Source organism: Podarcis melisellensis (genome assembly GCF_964234715.1).
Source record: "Podarcis melisellensis genome assembly, chromosome: 9".
Classification (NCBI taxonomy): Eukaryota; Metazoa; Chordata; class Lepidosauria; order Squamata; family Lacertidae; genus Podarcis; species Podarcis melisellensis.
Window position 1 is genome coordinate 73,895,700 of NC_138541.1, and position 24,269 is coordinate 73,919,968.

At 43.2% G+C, this 24,269-nt stretch overlaps 1 protein-coding gene and 1 long non-coding RNA gene across 3 annotated transcripts; both read left to right on the forward strand.

The window, feature by feature from the left end:
- Window positions 1–69: 69 nt before the first annotated feature.
- Window positions 70–24,147, forward strand: ITFG2 (integrin alpha FG-GAP repeat containing 2). 2 transcript variants are annotated; one of them, XR_014171787.1, is made up of 12 exons: window positions 70–227; window positions 2,170–2,265; window positions 3,089–3,130; window positions 5,651–5,825; window positions 6,514–6,653; window positions 7,115–7,263; window positions 14,246–14,340; window positions 14,986–15,039; window positions 17,762–17,853; window positions 20,282–20,380; window positions 22,241–22,414; window positions 23,761–24,147. XR_014171787.1 is itself a non-coding variant. In XM_081925709.1 (12 exons), exons 1-12 carry the CDS (start codon window positions 132–134, stop codon window positions 23,823–23,825), a joined length of 1,296 nt encoding a protein of 431 aa, XP_081781835.1. In that variant the 5' UTR covers window positions 71–131; the 3' UTR covers window positions 23,826–24,147. The 2 variants fall into 2 exon arrangements, 1 of the variants encoding a protein (XP_081781835.1); XM_081925709.1 differs by having other exon boundaries at window positions 71–227; window positions 20,282–20,399.
- Window positions 19,061–20,085, forward strand: LOC309378037. Its single transcript, XR_014171805.1, has 2 exons — window positions 19,061–19,174; window positions 19,271–20,085. It is a non-coding gene; the product is annotated as an uncharacterized lncRNA (long non-coding RNA).
- Window positions 24,148–24,269: the final 122 nt, after the last annotated feature.

Consider the following 24,269-nt stretch of genomic DNA (forward strand, 5'->3'; position numbering starts at 1 on the left):
CGACTCTTCCATCGGCGTATCTCTACGCGCCTTCCCTCCGCGCTCTCGCTTGTCCACCGCGTCCTAGAGCGGCTGCCCACGCCTCCGCTCTGGCCAAAAAGCCTCGGGCCTCTGTGGTGCGGGGGCGCGCCATGAGGTCGGTCAGCTACGTGCGGCGGGTGACGCTGGAGTTCGGCGGGAGCCTCTTCCCGCGCGCCGTGTGCCTGGGCGACGCCGACAACGACGCGGTAGGAGCGCGCGCCGGGCAGGCCCAAGCGCCGCCGCCGCCGCCGCCCCTCCGCAGCCGGGAGCCCCGCCAGCTCCAGTCCTCTCAGCGGAGTGACTGAAATGGGGCGAGAGCGGGATTGGGAGGGAGCGGAGGAGCCGCGCCGAGGAGCCTCCAGAAGGGGCCGAGGGCTCCGTCATGGGACGGGTTCAGACTGACACGCAGAGAAAGGGAAAATAACAAGAGCGCCTCATCTGAAATCCTGTGGGAAGTTAGATGAGGTATTACTGACACGAATAGGAGTCGCCCAAAATGCAGCTGTTATCCGAATGATTAATGTGCCAACTGAAATTGTAATTAGAAGTGTGTGTGTGTGTGTGTGTGTGTGTGTATATATAAGTGCGTGTGTGTGTGTTTGTGTGTGTGTATATATATATATACACACACACACGCACACACACACACATATATATATATATATATATATACATACACACACACACAGACACATATATATATACACACACACACACACACATATATATATGTATATATGAGAACCGCAGCAATGTAAGAACTGGACAACAAACAATGATCAAGGAGCGCAGGAAACCACTTTGATTACATTGTATAAATTTGGAGTTATTTTGATATTAAGTGGTATCTACAATTGGCAAAAAATGTGGTAATATTGGGTAAACGTTGGGAAACAAATAAAAAATTATTTTCAAAAAAGAAAGTAAACAGCCCCTCAGAGCGGCTTGTCCCGGAGTTTGAGGGATGCCAATGCTTTGAGTTTTCTTGTAAAACCTAAGGTATCCTCCCTCAGGCTTCCTTCAGCCTGCAGTGCTAACAGCAGATTAGTTGTGCTGCAGGACTTACATAAACTCAGTGCCTGCAACTGGCCGCATGAGAATTGTCTTGAGGAGAGTACTTATTATTATTACTGTATTATTAATTAGAGGGACGCGGGTGGTGCTGTGGGTTAAACCACAGAGCCTAGGACTTGCCGATCAGAAGGTCAGCGGTTCAAATCCCTGCAACGGGGTGAGCTCCCGTTACTCAGTCCCTGCTCTTGCCAACTTAGCAGTTCAAAAGCACGTCAAAGTGCAAGTAGATAAATAGGTACCACTGCAGCGGGAAGGTAAACGGCATTTCCGTGCGCTGCTCTGGTTCGCCAGAAGCGGCTTAGTCATGCTGGCCACATGACTCGGAATCTGTACGCTGGCTCCCTCGGCCAATAAAGCGAGATGAGCGTCCCAATCCCAGAGTCGGCCACGACTGGACCTAATGGTCAGGGGTCCCTTTACCTTTACCTATTATTAATTAGATTTATATACTGCCCTTCATCACAAGATCTCAGGATAAAAATACAAGGTGAAACCACCAGTAAATTGAAACAAAAACAAAAAACAAAAAAACCTCACCACAAACACATTTAAAAGGCTGCAGAATATTAATCGGCCGTATTAAAAGAAAGAAATACAAACACAAATACAATATACAAATTAATGTGTAACACTAACAAACAATTTAAAGCACTCCCACCAATAAACAACCTGCACCCAAGTTAAAACCCATTCCTTTAAAACTATAATTTGATTACAAGGGTGCTGGCCCACACCCTCCTTCCACCCCCAAAGTGCCACCCCTAAAAGGACCATTCTCTTTGCTGTTGCCCTTTGCTGACAGCCCCACCAGGGCAGGCAGTTTCAGAAAACCTCAGACAGACCAGGCTTAGGAATACTAGGTTTCTGCTTCTGCCATTTATTAGAAAGCGGTCATGAAGTGGGGTCATCATATGGAGATCATTTTGATCACAAAATTGGCTTGCAGGGAAAGGGTTCATCACCTCCTATTTCAGCACCATTGTTCTTGTTTATGTTATAAAATGCAATAAAACTATATTAAAAACCAAAGGAGGGAAACACCTTCTTGTTAATATCAGTTCTTTTTCTTTCTAGCTAAATGAGCTAGTGGTGGGAGACACTAGTGGAAAACTATTCATATACAAGAGCGATGAAAGCAAGCCTTGGAATGTGCGCTTATGTCAAGGAATGGTAAGCAGAAATTGAAGTTTGTAGTCCTCTGAATTCTTCTACCTCTGGTGACCTTTGTGCAGTTTCTAAGTAGATGTCATACATAGGCTGATAGATAGAATCAAAGAATTTTTGAGAGTTGCAAGGGACCCTAAGGATCATCTAGTCCAGCCTCCTGCAATGCAGGAATCATAGCTAAACAATCCCTTGAATATGCTCATCTAACCTGTTTTAAATCCTCTAATGAAAGAGAGTCCACCACACTTGAGGCAGTCCACAGATACCAACAAACTCAAATCCAGCTTTTTTCAGATTAAAGTTCTGAATTACAACAGTTTATAGGGGTTAAGTTGAGTATGGAAAGTGACTCCTCCAAGGCCATCTCTTGAGCATTCATAATTGGTGTAAAAACAGGTTTCTCAGTTCAAGTTTCAATCTTGATAGATGCCACTTAATTGTTTTGTTACTGGATCTGATAGGGACTTAGCAAACTCCGGCCTGTCTCCATCTTGATGTACCTTCAGACCATCACTAACTTGAGTTTAGGAAAGTTTTTGACAAAGTTCCCCTTGATATAGCTTGCAGAGAAATGCTGGTTAGACAATGTTACCGTTAGGTGGATTTGTAGCTGATTGAATGAGTGTCCCAAAGAGGATTTTCCAGGTAAAAATGGCAGAGAGTAAGGCTGCTTGTCCTTGAGCTCCATTAGAATTTAGTGCTTATAGTTTTATTTATTTGCATTTATTATCTGTCTCTACCACCTTTCCCTTCTTGTTAGTTAAGGATTTTTAAACTGAAAAGTGTTATACTGATTTTTAAAAAAATATTTCTGTCTTTCTTCCAGCTTACTTGTGTTGGTGTTGGGGATGTATGTAATAAAGGAAAGGTAAACAAAATATTCACAGCTTGTATTTATGTGCTATTTCTTTGCTGATATACTACTAAATAACCTCAAACTCTTCCTGCAATTCTGGGAGAGAAGAAGGATAATGAGTTCCTCAACATTGGGCTCAAACATTGAACAAGTCGGCCTCTGTCAAATGGCAAGAAAAGTGTTATATTTCATATTGTTGTGAAAATGTTGGGAATAAACACTGAAATCTTATGTACATTTCCATAGAAATACAGTATTGGGAATTACTTCCTCGTAACAATGCTGAACCTTAGAATGAGACTGAAATAAGGGTTGCATATTGATGATAATTAATTTATAGCCCACCTTTTTCCTTGACAGGGACTCAACGTGACTTACAGAAAATAAGAACAGCTAAAGGCAAAGAAAAAATCCCAACCATTAAAACACACACACACACACACACACACACACACACACACACAGCCAGCCATGAGATTTGTTAAAAACATAATTACAATAAGAACAGCACAGCAACAACCTCTTCATTAAAAACAATCAGTTCTGTTGGGAATTTGATATAAGATACACACAGTGGAAGTGTTCACAGTACCAGTCACCACACAAAAACAGAGTAAGGTTCAAATCTTTTACTATTGTAGAAGTACCGTATCTTTCGCTCTATAGGACACACTCTTTCTCCTTCAAAAATTAAAGGGAAATGTGTGTGTGTCCTATGGAGTGAATGCAGGCTCCTTGGCTTCAGCAATAGCAAAGCGCTGAGGGAGCGCGAAGGGAGCGCTCTGCAGGCTTCGGGTTCCATTTGCTGAAGCCGGGAGAGCGCAGCGCGAGTTCCCGCTACGCTCTGCAGGCTTCGGGTTCCTTTCGCTGAAGCCGGGAGAGTCTTACTCTCCCGGCTTCAGCAAAAGGAACCCGAAGCCTGCGGAGCACAGCGGGAACTCGTGCTGCGCTCCACAGGCTTCAGGGATAGCCAGACTCTCCCGGCTTCAGCAGAGAGGGAGAGCTGCGCAGCACCCCTTCAGCCAAGCAGGAGGAGAAATGGAAGGGGCTCCCTTTCTCCTGCCGCTTTGCTGAAAGGGCGCTGAGCAGAGAGGGGGAGATTTTTTCCCCCTCGTTCTCCCCCTCTAAAACAAGGCGTGTCCTATGGTCTGGTGCGTCCTATAGAGCGAAAAATACGGTAATATGTTCAGCAAATAGCTCTGGACAAAGCTATAAATGGAAAAGTTGGAGGCTTTTCAGATACAGATATTTACTGATACATACAGATATAGAATATCACTGTTGCTCTAACCCATACCCACTAAACAAAACAGACTGAACAGTACAACTAGATGACATACATCAGTCACAGATAAAGTCAGGGCTTTGAGCCGTTACTACAGCAACTGGCTCGTTTAACCTTGCATCTATGATTACCTCACCCAAAGGATGATTTATTCTCATGAAAGGGATTAGCTCCTTCCAACGTCCAGCTACTCACAACAGTTCTCAGAAGGCTGTTGGAATAAGAAGGTCTTCAGTTGGCCTTCAGTTGAAGGCCAACAAGGAGGGAGCCAATTAACTTCTCTAGGGAGGGAGCTCCAAGGTCTGGGAGCAGCCACAGCAGATACAGCATTATATATGGTAAATAACAAGGCACTTTAGAAGATGAGTGCCTTTCTTGAGGGTCTTATAATCTAGAAAATAGACACAAAGGAGTTGGCCCAGAAAGTGGGGAGAAATGTAGGCAGAGTAGAAAAAGGCAATTATGTCAGTTAAATTAATTGCAGTAGGAAAAGAGAATGAGGAAGGTCCAGTGGTGGAGTTAGAGGGGGAACTTGGAGGAAGTGAGAGGTGAGGCAGTTTGAGGCAAAAGGAAGAAATGATGGGGTGGTGGTGCGTGAGCAGGAGAGCTTTGGATGAATGAGCGTGTTGGAGCAGGATGAGCAGCCCTGTGGTTTTAAGGGCAGATTATAAATGATTTATGAAACAAGAGACTACTAAATTCTATACATGCTTTGTCACTGATAAACTTGGAAGGGAATTGCATATAGTAAATATGCAATAAATATTTTCCGCTTTAATAATGACTGTTTTATATGTTTTCATTTTGTGTCTTTTTATATTGCTGTTTTACTGGTTCTAGGTTGTGTTTTTGTTATTTTTAGACTGTGCACTTCTTGGAGATACTTAAAATATTAAGTGGTATGTTAATGCCTATGAATGAATACATAAATAAGCTCTATTACCTGGAAGGTTGAACCTTAAAGCCTGTCCACAATTAGGTCTTGCTGTTTCTCTGCCGCCTAATTTGATGTTGCTTTTTTATTTTTTGATTGTATTTTAACATTTTTATTGTAAGCAGTCCAGAGAACTCCAGTTAGGGGGTGTCATTAAAAATCATTAATAAATTTGTTCTCCGTCACTGCCAATGGGTTTGCCCAATACTTTTTTAATGCATGGAACTTATCATTATGAGTGTCAGTTGCCTCATTGCTCATGCTATCCTCTCTTTCTTACCACCTCTTATTTATCCATACATTTCTCTGTCAGAATGTGGTTGTTGCTGTGAGTGCTGAAGGGTGGTTTCATCTCTTCGATCTCACTCCGTCCACCAAGCACCTTGATGCCTCAGGCCACCATGAACTCCCAACAGCAGAAGACCAGAAGCTTGGGTTCAAGCAGCACATTCCAGCCAACACCAAAGTTATGCTGATTAGTGACATTGGTGAGCAATGGCAACATGGAGTGCAAGGGCTTCATAGAGCATAGGAAATTCAGTGTGAGTGGGTGGGAAAAGTGACACAAGCCAATGAGGAGGCAGAAGAAAAAAAATCCCAAAGAACTTCTCTGTCTTTCTGGAGCCGTGAGTGTTCTTCTGCAACTTGAGACAGAGAAAGAACAAATATAAGACCAAATCTCAGCCACCAGAAATAATAATGCAAATTAAGCACTTGTACTAGAGGTTTTTAAGGAAATATATTTTATTTTTAGTTGAACTTGGCAGTGATGGCTGCTCCCCCCCCCAGCGTTGCAGTCATGATCAAACCATCCCTTAAAACTAGAAAAGTTCGACTGTGGCTCCCCAGTGTTTTAAACTGTTAGAGAGGTCTTTCAGCTCATTTATGAGTAAATCATTGATAGCTAAGATGCTATGGTTTAGGCCTGTAAGATTTAAGGAGCAGATTTCATGAAAGTGGTTGGTATTCAGCAGCTGAGTGAGAGCTATCCACCTACTGGTGAGTTGTTGGTGTCTACCCTTTAAAAGGTACCAAAGGAGAAAACAACAGGATCTCATCTTCCACTCCCACTTTTTATTTTCTCTGTCTTTTTCCACCCCACCCACCTTATCCAAATATGCACATTGCAGCATTCTGCCAACACACAAGCCTTAAGCTGTATTTTGCTTTCTGCAGATGGAGATGGAAAGAGTGAATTGGTGGTGGGATATACAGACCGTGTGGTGCGAGCCTTTCGCTGGGAAGACACATCTGAGAGTTCAGAGAATATCACAGGACAGTTGGTGCTACTCAAAAAGTGGTTGCTGGAGGGACAGGTAGGCTTTTGAAAATCAGTTTCATCCAAGAGTGCTTTTGCCCAGGAAGGGGCTATTTACAATCGGCCTATAGTTCAAGTCTTTAGGATCTAATGAGGGTTTCTTAAGGAATGAGCTCCTGCCTCTTTCAGACACCTTGGGACCATTATTTTGGAAAAGCATTCATTATCTCCTTGGTCCAGTGCTGTGGAGGGAGTAGAAACCAGACTGGACAGGACTGGAGGAGAGAGAGTTGAGAGAGCAGGTGTGAGTAGCATGCTACAGGAGTTGGGAGCTGAAAGGTAGCAAGAAGGGAAATGGAGTGATACTTGGAGAAGAAAGATGGGTTAAGGGGTGGCTTTTTTTGGGAATAGGGGAGAAAGTGACATGTTTAAATGTATGGTAGTCAGCTCATTCAGCAAAGGCAAGTGGTGGTTTAACCAGTTACTTGGGTTCCATTTTCTCTCTCTTGGCTAAAATAGGTGGATAGTCTATCTGTAAATCCAGGCTCAGACTGTTCTCCTGAGATGATGGTGTCCCAGCCTGGGTGTGGTTATGCAGTCTTACTGTGTACTTGGAAAGCAGAGCAGCAGTCTCCGACAGAGAGGATAGACAGTTCAGCAGCCAGCAGGTGAGACTACTGGAATCTAGTGGGGCAGAGCAAGACAGTCTAACCATCCCTATTTATATTATGGAGCTGCAGGAACAGCTTCATGATTAAAATGGCTTGGAGCAGTATCCAACTAAACAGTTCTGCTAATGGACTTTGGACTGCACAGGGAAACTTCCTCTCCCCTGCTCTCCCCACATTTCCCCTCAATTATGTTCTGGATTCCCCCCCAACTTTCTGGAAAAGATCGGGGAAGGCATGCAGGGAGAGGAGGGGGCGGGAAGTTGTGTAGCGCAGGAAAAAAAAAATGCTTGAGCTAACAGAACTGTTTAGCTGAATGCCTCCTTTGGGTTTATTTAGTGTTCTGTTACAAAGCCTGAACATTTTTTTTGCCATCAAAATCATGACTATGTGGCTATGTATTATTCAGTCAGTTAGAAGTTTGATAGGAATATCTACTTCTGGGGTTTCCCTTTTTACAAGTGTTTGCCAAACTAAATAAACTTTCCATATCGCTACATTTTAAATTTAAGCATGGGACCCGGCTGTGAGAATTTTGGAAGCGGAAGGAATAGAATAGCAGGCAATGTTAGGCCCAAACAGACATCAGTTGGCCATAATTGCTGGCATAGTTACTGATAGCACCCACCATGCTAGGAGAGACATACATAGGACCATGTCTCTGTTGGTTTCTGCTTCCTTCTCTGTGCAGCGAAGTGCTTGTCACAAGACAGGTGTTTACATTCCACACAGTCTGTACTGTTGGAGGTTTTCCCACGGGAACGGGAGACTGGATATGACGTACACTGGTTTCCTGTTTTTCACTGTTCTTTGCAGTTTCTCTTTGAGATTCTCTCCGTGCTTTAGAGGAGAGATGACACTTTCTCTGCTCCGGCAGAGGGAAAATGTTTTTCTGTAACTTACCAGCTTTGAACTGTAAATAAAGTAGTATAGAGCATATTGGCTCATACTTCTCATCATTCCGCTGTGCACTGGACACTGCTTATCAACAACATTTGGTTTCGGGCCCAGAAAAATGCAGTGTTTTGAGATTGGTCTTCAGAAGTCGGGCTCCTGGCAAAGGAATAAAGGAGCAAAGAGGATCGGAAAGCAGCAGAGAGACGGAACGCACGGTATCTGCTCTGCGCGTCAAAATGATTGATGAAGGTATGTGCTACTGCTCCGGGCAGCCTGCCAGCTTCTAATTAATGGCTTTATGGCTGGACTTTGAACTTTTAATAGCCGGTTTTGCCGCGGCACAGGCAATTGGCTCAAAGGGACGCTATGCTGGGAAAGTGAAAGTAACTTTTAGAAGTGCTGTTGTTTCAAAGCAGCTGCAGAATTCAGTGACGCAGCAGGAATTAGGACATAGAGAAAGCACTTGGGGACTATCACTTTTGAGCTTGCTTTTGGAATGCAGTTTGAAACAGCTGCAGATAAGCAACGCAGCATACAGAAAGGCGCAGGCTCAAAGGCAGAGGCTGTTTTGAAGTTGCCTTTGGATTGAAGCAGCTGTACACAGAAGCAGCATGTATACAGCAGCTTGATTTAAAGCAGCAGTGATGGCTAGCTGCAGAAGGCTGGATGAAGCAAGTGGGGAATTTGATACCACTGATCAGCCAAATGCTCAACTCACAGTAGCTTGTGATACTGCCATGATTCAGAATGGAGCAGATCGGCGGGGTGCTGGCTGCATGGGAAATGGGGAGACTTCACAGTCGTCATCCCGTAGTGCAGTGGAACCACCAGATGGCGCCAAAGCTTTGAAGGCAGTGAAATGCTACTCGTGTGGACGTCTAGGCCATATGAAGAGGGAATGCAAATATCCCAGGGCCAAGACAGAGCAGCGCAGCGGAAGCTCATCGCGTGGAAAAGGCCAGAGCACAGGCAAAGGTCCGGTGTCCAGGACAACGCAGCACAAGGCAATGGTCTCACGCTACGCTCCAAAGGTTACAAAGGTTGCAGAGGTTGCAGAGGTCCAGAAGACGTCTAGATCTTTCTTCGTTGTTGATTCAGCTGCAACGCATCACATGTGCAACGATAAGCGACTGTTCGTGTCTTTTACACCGCAGGAAGGTGCGATTCACCAGGCGGATGACCACACAATCCCCAGTAAAGGCTACGGAACTGTTGTTCTTCACAGTTTGGACTTATCGATACAGGACGTGCTTTATGTGCCGGACGCGAAACATAATCTGCTCAGCGTTGGACAGCTGATTGAGAAGAAAATTGACGTTTCCTTTAAAAACAATAGATGCATCATCACCAAGAAAAATGATTATCAATTGTATGCTGAATTTGTTGATCGTTTGTTTCTTTTGTATTATGATGATGTTGTGCAGGATGACACTTGTTGCATTGCAGGTTCTAACAAAAGTTTGCATGCAGAATGTATTCACGATTTTCACAGGAAATTTGGACATTTGCATCTTGAGGCAGTATCTAAAATGCCTGCCTTGGTTGAAGGTATGACTATTAAACCCTGCAGGTACCACATGAAGTGCAAGGCATGCGCAGCAAACAAGGTGAAAATGGCTGCGAAAGGTAAGGTGTCTAGTAGGCAAGCTACAGAACCATACCAAATTGTTCATGCTGATTTGGTTGGACCACTAGCGCCCTCTTTGGGTGGGAATAGGTACTTCATGGTTCTTATTGATGCATTTTCCAGGTATATTTATGTGTACAATCTCAAGCAGAAATCAGAGGCTTTTCCTAGGTTCAAGGAATTCTGTGCTTGGTTGGATAATGTGCATGGTAAGAAAATAAAGACTCTTTTCTCTGATCGCGGGGGAGAGTTCACTTCTCAGCAGTTTGAAGCTTTTCTGGCTGAGAAAGGAATTCAACACGATTTGTCTAGTCCTCGCTCGCCATGGCAGAATGGGCTTGCGGAACGAGCAAATCAGACATTGCTTCAAGGGTTAAAAACCTTGCTGCATGATGCAAATCTTCCAGAGAGTTATTGGGCCGAAGCTCTCTCATGTTTCACTTACAGTTATAATCGCAGGTTATCTTCAGCGATTGGTTGTACCCCCTATGAGAAGATGTTTGGCAAGAAGCCATACATCAAACACATGAAAATTTTTGGTTCTGACATGTGGGTTCACTCACCACAAAACTCCAAGTTAGACAAGCGTGGATTGCATGGTATCTTTCTAGGTTATCAGAAAGGGTCTTACAGAATAATGATGACTGACTCTAAGGAGATTAAGCTCACAAGAAGTGTTGAGTACAATGCCAAGTGGGGGGAGAATGTGGGAATTTTCCAATGTTATCCTGATGACAGTGATGAGACTGAGGATAGTCAAAAGCAACCGCAACAACCCACACCCACTGATGAAGGTTCTGATTCTGAGTCTGAAACTGAATCAGATGATTCAGAGGATTTCAAGAGTGCGAAAGCCTCTATGCGACCCTCTGAAAGCTCTGATCAAGAATTGGAGGAACCATTGTTCACAATAGGTCGTTTTTCTCCAAAAAAGGAAGAGGAGAGTGTTGAAGACTTAAGGCTAATTCGAAGGTCACAGAGAGCCACAAAAGGCAGACCTCCAAAGAGATTTGCTGATGAGTTTGCTAAGATAGCAGTAACAGCTGTTAAAAGCTCCAAGAAGGTTTTTGAACCTTCAAGTTTCCAAGAAATCCAGGATTTGGATTCAAAGGAAGCTGAGCCATGGTTAAATGCCATGAAGGCTGAGCTTGATTCCTTGGAAAGGAACAAAACATGGGACCTTGTTCCAGTAGTTCCAGGAATGAAATTGCTTGGAAGCAAATGGGTCTTCAAAGCGAAGACTGATCAAAATGGCAAGATAGTCAGACACAAAGCCAGATTGGTAGCCAGAGGATTTGCTCAGGTACCAGGTGAAGACTATCACGAGACCTACTCACCCACAGTGAGGTATGAGAGCATTAGGCTTATGCTCAAGCTAGCTGCAGAAGAAAATCTACACATTAGTCACCATGATGTGAATACAGCTTTTCTATACGGATCTCTAGGTGAATCACTTTATATGCTTCCACCTGATGGCGTACAGGTAAAACAGGGATTTGTTTGTGCTCTGAAAAAGTCAATTTATGGTCTCAAACAAAGTGCACGGTGTTGGCACACAAAACTCACTGAAGTATTGTTTTCTCTAGGTTTTAAGCAAGGGAAAGCTGATCCATGTGTATTTGTCAAAGAGGAGGGGCAAAAGAAACTGTATTGTTTGTTTTATGTTGATGATCTTTTATTCTTTTGGAAAGATGTCACAATGTACAATAACGCCCTAGCTCAACTCAAAGAGCACTTTGACATGAAAGATCTTGGTGAGGTAAACAACTACCTATCTCTGGAAATAGAGAGAGATCAAGATGGTAACATTCTAGTACACCAGTCACGGAAAATTGCTGATGTGTTAAGCAAACTAAACCTGATGGATGCTAACCCTGTGGACACACCAATGATAACAGGTTATCAGGTAGATGACACTGAAGAAGCATTTTCTGACACTACACTGTACAGAAGTGTGCTAGGCAAGCTAAACTTCATTGCCAGATGTTCAAGACCAGACATTGCTGTTAGCTGTAATTTGCTAAGCAGACAAGTCAACAATCCTACTGTTAAGGATTGGAAAGCTCTGAAACGCATAGCGCGGTATTTGAAAGGCACTATGCATTACAGACTGAGATTTAACAATCAGAAGTCTGGTGGTCTTGAGATATTTGCAGATGCAAGTTTTGGAAGTGACACTACAGACAGGAAAAGTACGTCTGGAGTTTGCTATAAGTACAATCAGGGTCTATTTGATTGGTCGTGCAAGAAGCAAACAACAGTTAGCTTAAGTACTTGTGAAGCTGAACTGAATGCACTGTCTTATTCACTTAAAGATTGTGAATGGTTGTTACAATTGTGCAAAGACATGAAAATTCCTGTCAAATGTCCAATCCAGGTTTACCAGGACAACAAAGCATGTTTGGCTTTGCTGAATTCTGAAGGTTGTAAGCAAAGCACGAAGCACTTACAATTGAAGGTGCAACATGCTAGGGAACGTATTCAGAAGGGACTCGTAAAGGTGTCCTATATGCCAGGTAATGAAATTCCTGCTGATGTATTGTCCAAGATTGTATCAAGGGATCAACACTGTACCTATGTGCAGAAGTTGGGTTTGTACTGATATTGTACGAACACGCTGCCCAGAGATGTTCACAGAAAGGGGGAGGATGTTGGTTTCTGCTTCCTTCTCTGTGCAGCGAAGTGCTTGTCACAAGACAGGTGTTTACATTCCACACAGTCTGTACTGTTGGAGGTTTTCCCACGGGAACGGGAGACTGGATATGACGTACACTGGTTTCCTGTTTTTCACTGTTCTTTGCAGTTTCTCTTTGAGATTCTCTCCGTGCTTTAGAGGAGAGATGACGCTTTCTCTGCTCCGGCAGAGGGAAAATGTTTTTCTGTAACTTACCAGCTTTGAACTGTAAATAAAGTAGTATAGAGCATGTTGGCTCATACTTCTCATCATTCCGCTGTGCACTGGACACTGCTTATCAACAACAGTCTCCTTATGGCATACCAGGAGTTGAGGTTACCCAGGGAGCGAGGTACTGTGCCTCCAACATTATTCATGTTCATCTTCATTCCATGGAGCCACGAGATTACAAGTGAATCTTCGCAGGAAACACCAGGCAGCTTGGGATTCCAGAAGGAGCATTTCTGCGCGGTGGCAATGAATGGGGAGGTGTTTTATTGGCCAGCCAGTCTGGAGAGTGGAAGATGACAATTCTCCCGACAAGGATCTACATATGACCCTGCCTGTCCAGTCAGAGGAGAGGAGGCATCCCAGTGTTAAGGCTGTCCTCCAGGAGACTGGGAATAGAAATTCACAATACAGTGGTACATCGGGTTACATACGCTTCAGGTTACATACGCTTCAGGTTACAGACTCCGCTAACCCAGAAATAGTACCTCGGGTTAAGAACTTTGCTTCAGGATGAGAACAGAAATCAGCCAGTGGCGGCGCAGCAGCAGCGGGAGGCCCCACTAGCTAAAGTGGTACCTCAGGTTAAGAACAGTTTCAGGTTAAGAAAGGACCTCCGGAACAAATTAAGTACTTAACCTGAGGTACCACTGTAAGAATTTCCTTTCATTCCAGGATGATGAGGAACCATTCGTGAGCACTCATTGGGTTTGGTCAGTCAGCTAGCTACAAATCCACCTAACAGTTACTTCGTCTAACCCACATTTTACCAGCTTCTTCACAAGAAGATCATGGGGGACTTTGTCAAAAGCCTTACTGAAATCAAGATACACTAAATCCACAGCATTCCTCGGATCCACCAAGCTTGTAACTCTATCAAAAAAAACAAAAGAAAGGAGATTCATCAGACATAACTTGTTTTTGAGAAACCCATGCTGGGTCTTAGTAATCACAGCATCCTTTTCTAAGTGCCCACAGACTGACTGTTTAATTATCTGTTCTAGGCCTTTTCCTGGTATCAATGTCAAGCTGACTGGTTGGTAGTTATCTGGGTCTTCTTTCCCCCCTTTTTGAAGAAGGGGATAACATTTACCTGCTTCCAGTCTGCAGGGACGCCACCAGTTCTCCAAGAATTCTCAAAGATTATAGACAGAGAGTTTGAGATTACAGCCACAAGCTCCTTTAGTACCTTGGGTTTACAAAGATATAAGCATCAGAACAGGCGGCGTAATGTTTTAGGCATCTTCGCCTGCTGATGCAGTGAAGAAGTAGAGGGCAGCTTGGAGCTGCTTATTCTCAACGCTTTTTCAAAGCTCAATGATAGATGAACATCAACACAAAAGTTTGCTAACCTAACATATTTTGGGGATTTGGTAGAAAGAAGGTTATCATACCTGTAACCCAGGGAAAGAATTCTGTGCCTCTTCTAAGACTTGCCACTCATCCACTTTAAATGTTATGTCACTTAACAACATCAAATCTAGTTAAGAGTATGAGACTCCAAGATGTTACTGCTATCACAACCAGATATCCCTTCAGGCTTTGCTTTCTTCTAGGGAAGCCCCAGTTCGGGATGTCATTCTCCATCAGACATCAGGTAGAATTCACAACAAGAATGTTTCCACTCACCTCATTGGCAGCATTGGCAGAGGTAAGTGGAAGAAATTCTGGCCTTGGTAAAAATGAGGAAATAGAGTGGATTTGTGTGGAGAAGAGTTCAAGGCTGCATGGTCTAGTTAGGTTTGCAGGTTGCTTACCTAGAACTTTTCTGTGCAGCTGCTGTTCCTCTTTCCAAACCTGCTCTCACACAGACATACTTTTGTTCTACTGGATTCTCATTCTAACCCCTGCACAGTTGCAGCCTCATTCCTCCTGTGACTAGCTGTCCTCCTCCTCTCAGCTTTGGCCCAGCGAAGTCAGCATGTCACAGGGTGAAAACGGATTGTAGTGAGGCTGTCTTAAAATTTACATAGAACTCTTGGAATGTTCAGAGCACTTCACATACAGTATTTTGTTTCCACCACATCTTTTACTCAATCTAAACAACTAATGGAGCACCTTCCTCCATTAGTTTGCATAAGGGTGGGTAGAAAGAGGCTCCTGTTTCCTCAGAGATGGGGTGGAGGGGAGGATTTTCCAGGCTTTCGACTCAGTAAAAATACAAGAGTTCTGTCACACGTTTTCTGCTTTGTAATTTTGAGGGATGAAAACACTTAGAGAGGCAGTAATCAAAACAAAATGCTGCACTCGAAGGTTTGGCTCTGCTGCTTTCCCAACTTGGGTTCTGTCTTTGCAGGGACTTCCAAGAAGCACGCTGGCTCAGGTCTGTTTGCACTCTGCACCTTGGATGGTAAGCCCTCTTGGTTTCCTGGAAAGGAGTCTCTACAAAGGATTTGGGACCTGAGCTGAAATAGCTTTCATGGTTAAGAAACTGCAAATTAGCAATCAACCCCCAAACAGAAACAGTTTCAAAACATTTTAATTCTGGAGACTACTTATGGTACTTCCAGCTTATCACTATTTTGCAGGAGAGATTCAAGTACATGTCAGAAATCTTGATTTGCACAATTAAAGTAGGTTAAAGGGCTCTGTTGCCCTAATGCAACAAATTCATTAAAAAGAACAGGCAAGTGATGGAGAAATGCATTGGAAAGTGTGGAATAAACAAATGATTAATAAGAAGACATGTAAACACCCCACAAACAAAACAGAATGATTTCTCATTGTTGTGCAAGCACCCCATAAGCAAATTGTAACGAACGTTCAATAAAGACTGGAGATAGTCTGACCACTATATAAACTTCATGCAAGCAAATCAGAGTGAAAGCCAGATAAATAGGTTGTCTGAAGGAGCCCTTAGAAATATTTCCTCTAGTGCAGGGGTCAGCAAACCTTTTCAGCAGAAGGCCAGTCCACTGTCCCTCAGACCTTGTGGGGGGCCGGACTATATTTTGAAAATAATAATAATAATAATAATAATATACAAATTCCTATGCCCCACAAATAACCCAGAGATGCATTTTACATAAAAGCGCACATTCTACTCATGTGAAAACATGCTGATTCCCAGACCATCCGTGGGCCAGATTTAGAAGGCGATTGGGCCAGATCCGGCCCCCAGGCCTTAGTTTGCCTACCCATGCTCTAGTGCAACCATCACATCCAGGAATATTAGAAGGTATATAGACTGAAAAACTTAACATCCCAGTTTGGAAGACAGCATTTAATTTCTATTTAGTGTTTTAATTTATTTTGTCAAAGCTGTCTTGCACATGCCATACCGCTTAGAATGATTCTATTGTGTGCATTTTGAAAACTGTCATCTTGGCTCACTGTTGCTTTGAAATAACAGCTGTGTTACTAAAGAAGGTTGAAGTCAATTTGCTTCAATTGTTTCATCATTCACATGTCACAGTTACCCTACTTGAAGATGAAGGAAAGAGAGTGGATACAATCTTGAGGCAACTGAAGAACGCTCTGGAAATAAAAGGCAATACCTGTGTAGCATTATTGCCTCATTCTAGGTCAGGGGTGAGGAACCTTTTTCAGCCTGAAAGCTGCATTGTCTCATCAGTAATCTCGGGGCCAGAGGCAAACGCAGGTGGCATAACAGGTATTGTTATAGGAACAAAAGTCCCTCCCCGGCCAATGACGAGGGTCAAAGGGTAGAAAGGTAGAAAAGTTTATTTCTAAGCAAAGGATGCACAAAACTTTTATACAATAGTAGCAAACACACAAACCACAGAAATGTGTGATCTCTTACATCACTATTGGCTGGGAATGCGCATGGACAAAGCATGCTTAAGTCAGGTATTTTTCTTCTCGGTACAGGACAGTTTATTATTGACCCTTGATTGAGCTCAGACCAGGCTAGGCGTAGCTGGCCTTGCAGTTGCAACTGTAGGTAGATCTTGCGGTCTAAGCAACTGTGAAATTGAGGAACTTCATTTCTTTATACTCACAGGGGTGGTAGCTTAGGCACTCTCAACAGTGATGCTTTAATGAATGTCTTAACACTCCTCATCTTCCCCTCAGGTAAACTGAACCTTGTCTATCTAGGCAGTCCCTAACTGCCTGAAAGCCACTTCACAATCTGTTCACTCTAACAGATAGCCTCTATCTTAATTGCTCAGATAGAAAGACCCTAGTTTAACCTGGGTCCTTGTCTAACCCACAGACAATCCCTGCCTCCCCTCTCTGAGACAGCCCTTATCCATCCCTATCTGACTGTTAACTGTAAGCTTTCAACTTAAATGCCACCCTCTCTTTCTCTCATGATTAGCTGATCTGCTCACCAACCCCCACAGGTTGTTAGATCACAAGGAGGCAGACCCAAGGCCTGTCCCTCATAGACTGCTATAGTTGTGGTATCTAAATCAGAATGGATGTGAGTGTTCTTATCAGAAAAATGTATTGCAGATTTGCCACAGTGATCTATTGAAGGCTCACCTGGGCCAGATTATAAAAGGCCACTCATCGCTTTGGAAAGCTGGCTGACATTGTGCAGAAGTACACTTTGTATAGAATAGGTGTTCTGTCACGAGCTCAACACCTGTGATTGGTTGAAGGCATCACAAGTCTTCTACAACCTGTGCTCTAGCCTTTTACCCAACTGTTTCCTTGCCTTTATAGATGAATGATTTCTGTGTTTTGGGTGAGGGTGCCCAGGTTTTTCAGAGAGAGACAGAGGCCCAACAAGGCCACCAGCCTTATGAGGGGGGGAGAACATCCATTTGAGACTTAAGTAAATCATAATGATCTCCAAGGCAAACCATCTTAATGCCTCTTCCTCATTGCTATCACTTATAATGTCTGGAGCAACCCACAGCTTGAACTTAAGTAATAATCTGTCTATGAAAAGGATGTCAAAACAGGCTTCCCCACTCACAGAGTACTAAACATGAAATCAAGTGCATGTCAAGCCAAATATAATGAAAGACATCGGAATGGGAATCTGCTGCACCCAAAATAATGTTTCTGACATAAACTCTGTGGCACAGCATAGGGATGGAAGAAAATGGTTATATTTTATGCTAGTTTAGAACTCTGTTTAACTTTCTCTTTCCCCGTAGGGACACTGAAACTGATGGAGGGAGCTGACAAGCTACTGTGGTCAGTGCAGGTTGACCACCAACTTTTTGCTCTAGAAAAACTGGATGTTACTGTGAGTTCTGTTCTAGCCTGCAATAACCAGGTCATTTGCTTTTAGTAGTACAAAGTCAGACAAATTCTCCAGGTTCACGCTATTGGCATGCCTCCTTTGGAGGAGAGATTGCCACCACCCCTGCCAACGTAGGAAGAGCTTATTTGATCAGGTCAATGTCCCATCTGCTCCAACACCCTGTTCTCACAGGGGGACACCTGCAAGCAGGACCTGAGCACAAGAGGACTCTCCCCTCTTGTGGTTTCCAGCAACTGGGATTCAGAAGCACTGCTGCCTCTGATTGTGGGACAGAGCACTGCCTCCATCATGACTAGTAGCCATTGATAGACCTCCTCCATGATTTGTCTAATCCTCTTTTAAAGCCATCATTGCATCCTGTGGGAGAGAGTTGCATACTTTAATTACGAGCTGTGTGAAGAAGTACTTTCTTTTATTTATGCTAAATCTTTCAGTATTGAACTCCATTATATGTCCACTGGTTCTAGTGTGATGAGAGAGAGAAACTTTATCTACTTTATCTACTGCTGTCCATAATTTTATAAACTTCTATCATGTCACCTCTTACTTGTCTTTTCTCTAAACGAAAAAGTCCCAAATGCTGCAACTTTTCCTCATATGGGACTTGGTCCATCTTCTTCATCACCACTAGATGAGGTCCATGAGTGGTACTATGAAATTAGTATCTTTTTGTCCTGACATGAATCACTTTGCACATTGTTAGTGATTTGACTTCCTTTGCTTTCCTAATCCCAGTTTGTTTGACATCACCTACAACTCACACAAATTCCTGGGCACCACTCAAGATTTAAGTTCAGGGTTGCTGCACCTCTGGTTGATTCTGTGACACAATCACTTAGGTTATCTAATAAATGTGCCTCTTTTTCATGACTGAAACTCATATGTCTATGTGAGAGTAGCTGAAGTCATCCATTACTACAATTCCTCTTTTGGATGCTTCCTTGCATTCATTCTTCCTCTCAAGACATCCTTGAGCAATTTGATCAGGGCAACAACAGAATGTCCTCAGTACTAAATTATTTTTTGGGCCCAATATCACACCTGTGGAGGGGTCTGCCTCTTGTGGGATTTCTAGCTTGTGGACTCAATGCCCTCTTTGACATGCAGAGTGACATCACCTCTGGTACGTCCTTCCATGTCTTTCCTATAAAGTTTATATCCAGAGAAATAACTCTGTCCCACTGGTTCTCTTTGTTCCACCAGGTTTGTTTTATGCCCACTATATCATTGCTGTCCCCAAAGACCAAGCACCCCAGTTCTCCCATCTTGGCTCAGAGGCTTCTAGCATTGTTGTTGTTTAGTCGTTTAGTCGTGTCCGACTCTTCGTGACCCCATGGACCAGAGCACGCCAGGCACTCCTGTCTTCCACTGCCTTCTAGCATTAAACACATGTATATAGTCTTTCTCTTCAAGTGTCTTTGACAGTTTTGTTTTGACTTGTGGTGTTTTGGCCTCTCTGACTTACTATCCTGTGCCCCTGTGCTCATGTCTAGATCTAAGCCCTCCCCCTTTTAAATTTTCACCGATTTCATAATTTTAACCCCAGAGGTGGGATTTGTTGCAAATTGAACCCACTCAGCTGCCAGCTTTCTGGCTCCCACTTCGTTTTTCTTGCTTGATTCAGGGGAGAAGGAACTGATGCCCCAGTAATTGGGTGGGGAAGCAAGATTGTTATTAGGTGAATGAGCAGCAGAGGCAGTTGTATTGTTCTAAACAAGATGGTGCAAAGGAAGGTTGAAAGGAGGTATTTTAGCAACTTGTACCTGGAGAACTTGTCTGAACAAGTAACGCTTACAGGAAACAGAGATTTCTGTTATTCTGATGGCTTATGAGAAGACGAATGTCTAAACTGAGATTCTATATTCATTTGTTTATGACTCTTACGTACCACTTTTCCTTCAGAAAGTTCAGAGCATCTTCATAAAGCTCCAAGGAATGACTCATACACTCACTGAACAAGCTGAGTTACTTAGTTTTAACACTGTTAACAACACAGTATACTTCTGAATCCATTCCTTGGGCTCCTGTAAACTTTAGCCAGCAAAAGAGCTGGTTGCGTGAATATCTGGTGTTGACCCAGGGAGCTATAAAGTTGACTGTTCTATTTCCACTCCCCATAATGTTTTGCGGCCACTATATCCTTTGGGAATCTTTTTTTATCTCATGAACAACCCTGAGATCTTATGATGAAGGGCGATATATAAGCCTAATATATTTAAAAAACCAGGAATCTAGACTGGCTATATTCATTAGGCTAGTTTCTTGTCTTGTTGCATCAACCTCCTTTATCTAATGTTAGTGACAAGCTGGGGCCAGATGAAAACATGTGTGAGCATTGCTCACAGAGGTTGATGGGATTTCTACCTACCACAGGGAACTTCTGCTAATCAGAAAATTTTGAACTCCTTAGGGAAATGGCCATGAGGAGGTGATTGCCTGCGCTTGGGATGGACAGACGTACATCATAGATCACGGCCGCACTGTGGCTAGGTTCCAAGTAGATGAAAATGTGAGTGCCTTCTGTGCAGGTGAGCTGCTTTCCTATCAGCAGATCCACAGGCGTGGGAAATAACTGATTATCGTATGTGATAAAGTGTTCCTACCTCATTGGTAGAGCACTTTTTTCCTACAGAAGGTCCCAGCTTCATTCCCTATCATCTCCAGTGAAGGGGGTCTCAGGTAGTAGGACTTGGAAAGACCACTAAGACTTTGGGGAGTCACTGCAAGGTAGAGTAGACATTACTGGGCTAGATGAATCAATAGCCTGACTCGCTATTAGGCAGCTTCGTATGTTCATGAGAAAAGCTTTCTGCTGGACTCTTCTACTTTCAGTCAGGTAGACATAGCTCAGTGATAGAGTTTCACATCCAGCTTTCATAAGAACATAAGAAGAGCCCCTTTGGATCAGACTAAAAGCCTATCTAGTCCAGCACTGGCTTCTCTCAGTGGCCAACCAGATACCTATGGGGAGCCCACTACAGGAGCTCAGCAGCACTCTCCCTAGTTCAGCCTCTCGTATTCCTTGTTAAAAAGGATCTCCAGAGTTAGGAGGACTGAAAAGACACCTTCCAAGACCTTTGAGAGCTACTGCCAGTGAAAATAGACAGTTTTGGGCTAGATGGATGCAAACTTCCATCTATGTGCCCATTAGGCCTGGCAGAGCATCCTAATTTGTCCTGTGAGGCTTTCCCCCTTGTACTCTTTTTCTTCTTGTAGTTGTTAGACTGCTCCATTTAGCCTGGCCAAGGGTCAGGCATGACAGAAACTGTAGTCTAGCAAGGTCTCAGGATCTAAGGTTGGGAAAGACTGCTATAGATGAAAGGAAGGGAATTTATCTAGGGGGTCTTAGTAGACCACAAGCTTAATAAGAGTCATCCATGTGATACAGCAGCAAAAAAATATAATGCTATTCTAGGCTGCATCAACAGAAGTATAGTGTCCAGATCAAGGGAGATAATGGTCTCACTCTATTCTGCCTTGGCCAGGCCACGCCTGGAATACTGTGTCCAATTCTGGGCACCACAATTTAAGAAGGATATAGACAAGCTGGAACATGTGCAGAGGAAGGTAACCAAGATGATCCAGCCTAAGGAGGAACGGTTGAGGGAGTTGGGTATGTTTAGCTTGGAAAAGAGGAGACTGAAAGGAGATAGGAATAGCCATCTTCAGATATCTAAAGGGCTGTCCCATGAAAAATGGGCAAGCTTGTTTTCTTGTGCTCCAGAGGGTAGGGCCCAAAGCAATGGATTCATGTTACAAGAAAGGAAGTTGAGATGGAGAGGATTTCATTATCTAAGAAGTGATGCTCCAAATTAGATCTGCTGGAGATATGGAATATGCAGAAGGCTCTTCTATATCCCCAGCAGATCTACTATGAAAGTAGAGCCAAGGTGAATACATTGCTGGCAAGGCATTTTTCAGCCAGACTGACACCAAATAAAATGATACTTCAACTCACAAAGAGAATAATCAAATAATGAAACACTGCTAAATAAATTTATGAACACTACACACATCAAACACAGGCAGTTTGCTCTCTGCTCTTCAAGACTTGATTAGGGAGTGTGGTGCAGTGGCAGGGTTTAAAATAAATTGTGGGAAATCTGAACTAAATCATTAACTTTAATGGAAATCAACATATTAAGGCATTGTAGAGGTTTAAATCTGTGAAGTGCTTTTAGAGGCATGTGGACATGCACTTCACTGCATCTCACACAAGCCTCCTTATGAGAATTATGGGGAATTGTTTGACTCAGTAAAGAGGGATCTTAAGGTTTGGAGAGTGCTGGATCTTAGCTGGGTGGTGCCTCATCTCACTAATGCGCTTCTGGAGTTCCCTCTCCTTTGATGGCTCCTTTCACTTCTCTAGGTCTCTATGCCTGCAAAGGAGGCTGCAATAGCCCTTGCCTGGTATACGTCAGTTTCAACCAAAAGATCTACATCTATTGGGATGTGCAGTTGGAGAGAATGGAATCTACCAGTTTGCTGAAGATACTAGAGAGTAACTCCGAATACAAAGATCTCCTACTCCAGCTGGGTGTGGGTATGTCCCAAGCCTCATATAACTTGAAGATGGTGTAATAAATAGGACAGAAAGAGATGAAAGAAAGGGAAAAGAACCATAAGCAGCAAATTTAGAATTGCACCCTAAAATTGCAAAATTCTATGATTATATTTATGCAAGGCATTTAAAACACGCATTAGTAACTCCCCCCTCCTGCTGTTTACAGTTGTTTATAGGCATTTCAGTATTTTTCAAAACTAGGTTAGTGGGCTAAATTAACAAAGCAGACTGAATGTATTATTAGTTCCCTGGTTGAATATTGAGCCATCTACATATGGGTTATATTCCACTATTCACCCAAGGCAGGGACAAATGACTATTAGGGGTAATTAGGCTTCCTCATTCCAATTTTGGTCCCTGTCTTTATCCGTTGTAGACATGTCTCTTCCTCTATCCTCCATTCTGCCTTGGGCTCAGAGTGTTATGTGCAGGTACAGATTCAGAAGTTCTAGAGATGGACATGGATTAGGAGAAGAGCCATAGCAATGTGGTAGAACATGCTTTGCATGCAGAATGTCCCTAATTCAGTCCCTGGCATCTCCAGGTAGGACTGGGAATGGCCACTATCTGAAGCATTGGAGAGCTGCTGCCAGTCAGTGCAGACATCACTGGTCTGACTCTGTAAAAGGCTTCCTAGGTTTCGTCCCCTGAAAACAGGAACGCCTCTTTCGTCTAAATTGAGGACAGGTGTTGTCTGTACACTTAAAAACATTTTTCTGCAACTGAAATAAATGGAGCACAATAATTGCCTTGCTGGGAGCTCAGCAGTCTTTTTGTGATATCAGTGAGCCAGATGCCTCTAGGAATTGATGAAGCAGGGCACGAAGAAATAGCTTTCCCCTGCTTTTTGTTCCAAACATCTGGTTATTCAGAGAATGTTGCCTCTGTGCACAGATTTCATGGGCAGCAATCTATGAAATACCAATTTTCCATGAAGCTTTTAGAAATGGATGCCAAGACTGTTACTGAGCACACAGTGACCATCTTTTGCTGTCATATCATAGAACCAATATTGTGACTAGATTGAGCATGCATTTGGATGTCCAGCAAAGATCAATGGTTGAATCTGTTCACAAGATAAATTCTAGATCAGCTGGCTGCAAAAAAGCCAGCTCTTGGATGCAAGATAATCTTGTGCATACAGCCTGAGATTCCCACAAACCACTGCCATACTTCTGAAGGGCAGAATATGAATTACAAGAGGTAATTCCTACATTCATTTTTATATGTTATTATGTTGATAGGAGAACCACTCACATACGGATTCTTGCTAAGGCTCCAGTACTTCTCATCAGTATGTATCTCTCTTTCTCTTTCTTTCATAGCTGGAGATGATGTTTCTGCAGTCAAAGATTTGATTCACAAGACACTCTACTTTCCAGAGGAGTAGCTAAATAGCCCTTCTCAGTTCATGCCCACAGCTAGATCCTCTTCTAGGTGCTATCCTATTTCCCAAGAAACCCTATGAGCTGATGACGTATACTCACACAGTGAACAGCTCTGCTTCTCATTCTGCTACCCCTCATTTGTGCAAATTAAGCACTCTTAAGAACCAGGACTCTGAATGAAGGGGTTGGAGTAGCAGCATGAATCTTCAAGTGAAGCTGCTGACTGAAGTCAACGTAATTTGTCTCAAGGTCCTCATTGCTGTTGTTACTTTCTCATCAGTCACTTTATCTGCTGAAAACTTTAATAAAGGTAATTTTAAAAGATCCAGGGGAAAACAGATGTGTTTGTTCATGTGTCTAGTTTGGATCGGTATTCGGATTGTCAGAATGAGCAATCTTTTGCCTTTTTTAAAAAATAAGTCCCACCAGTTAGATCTTCATATGTT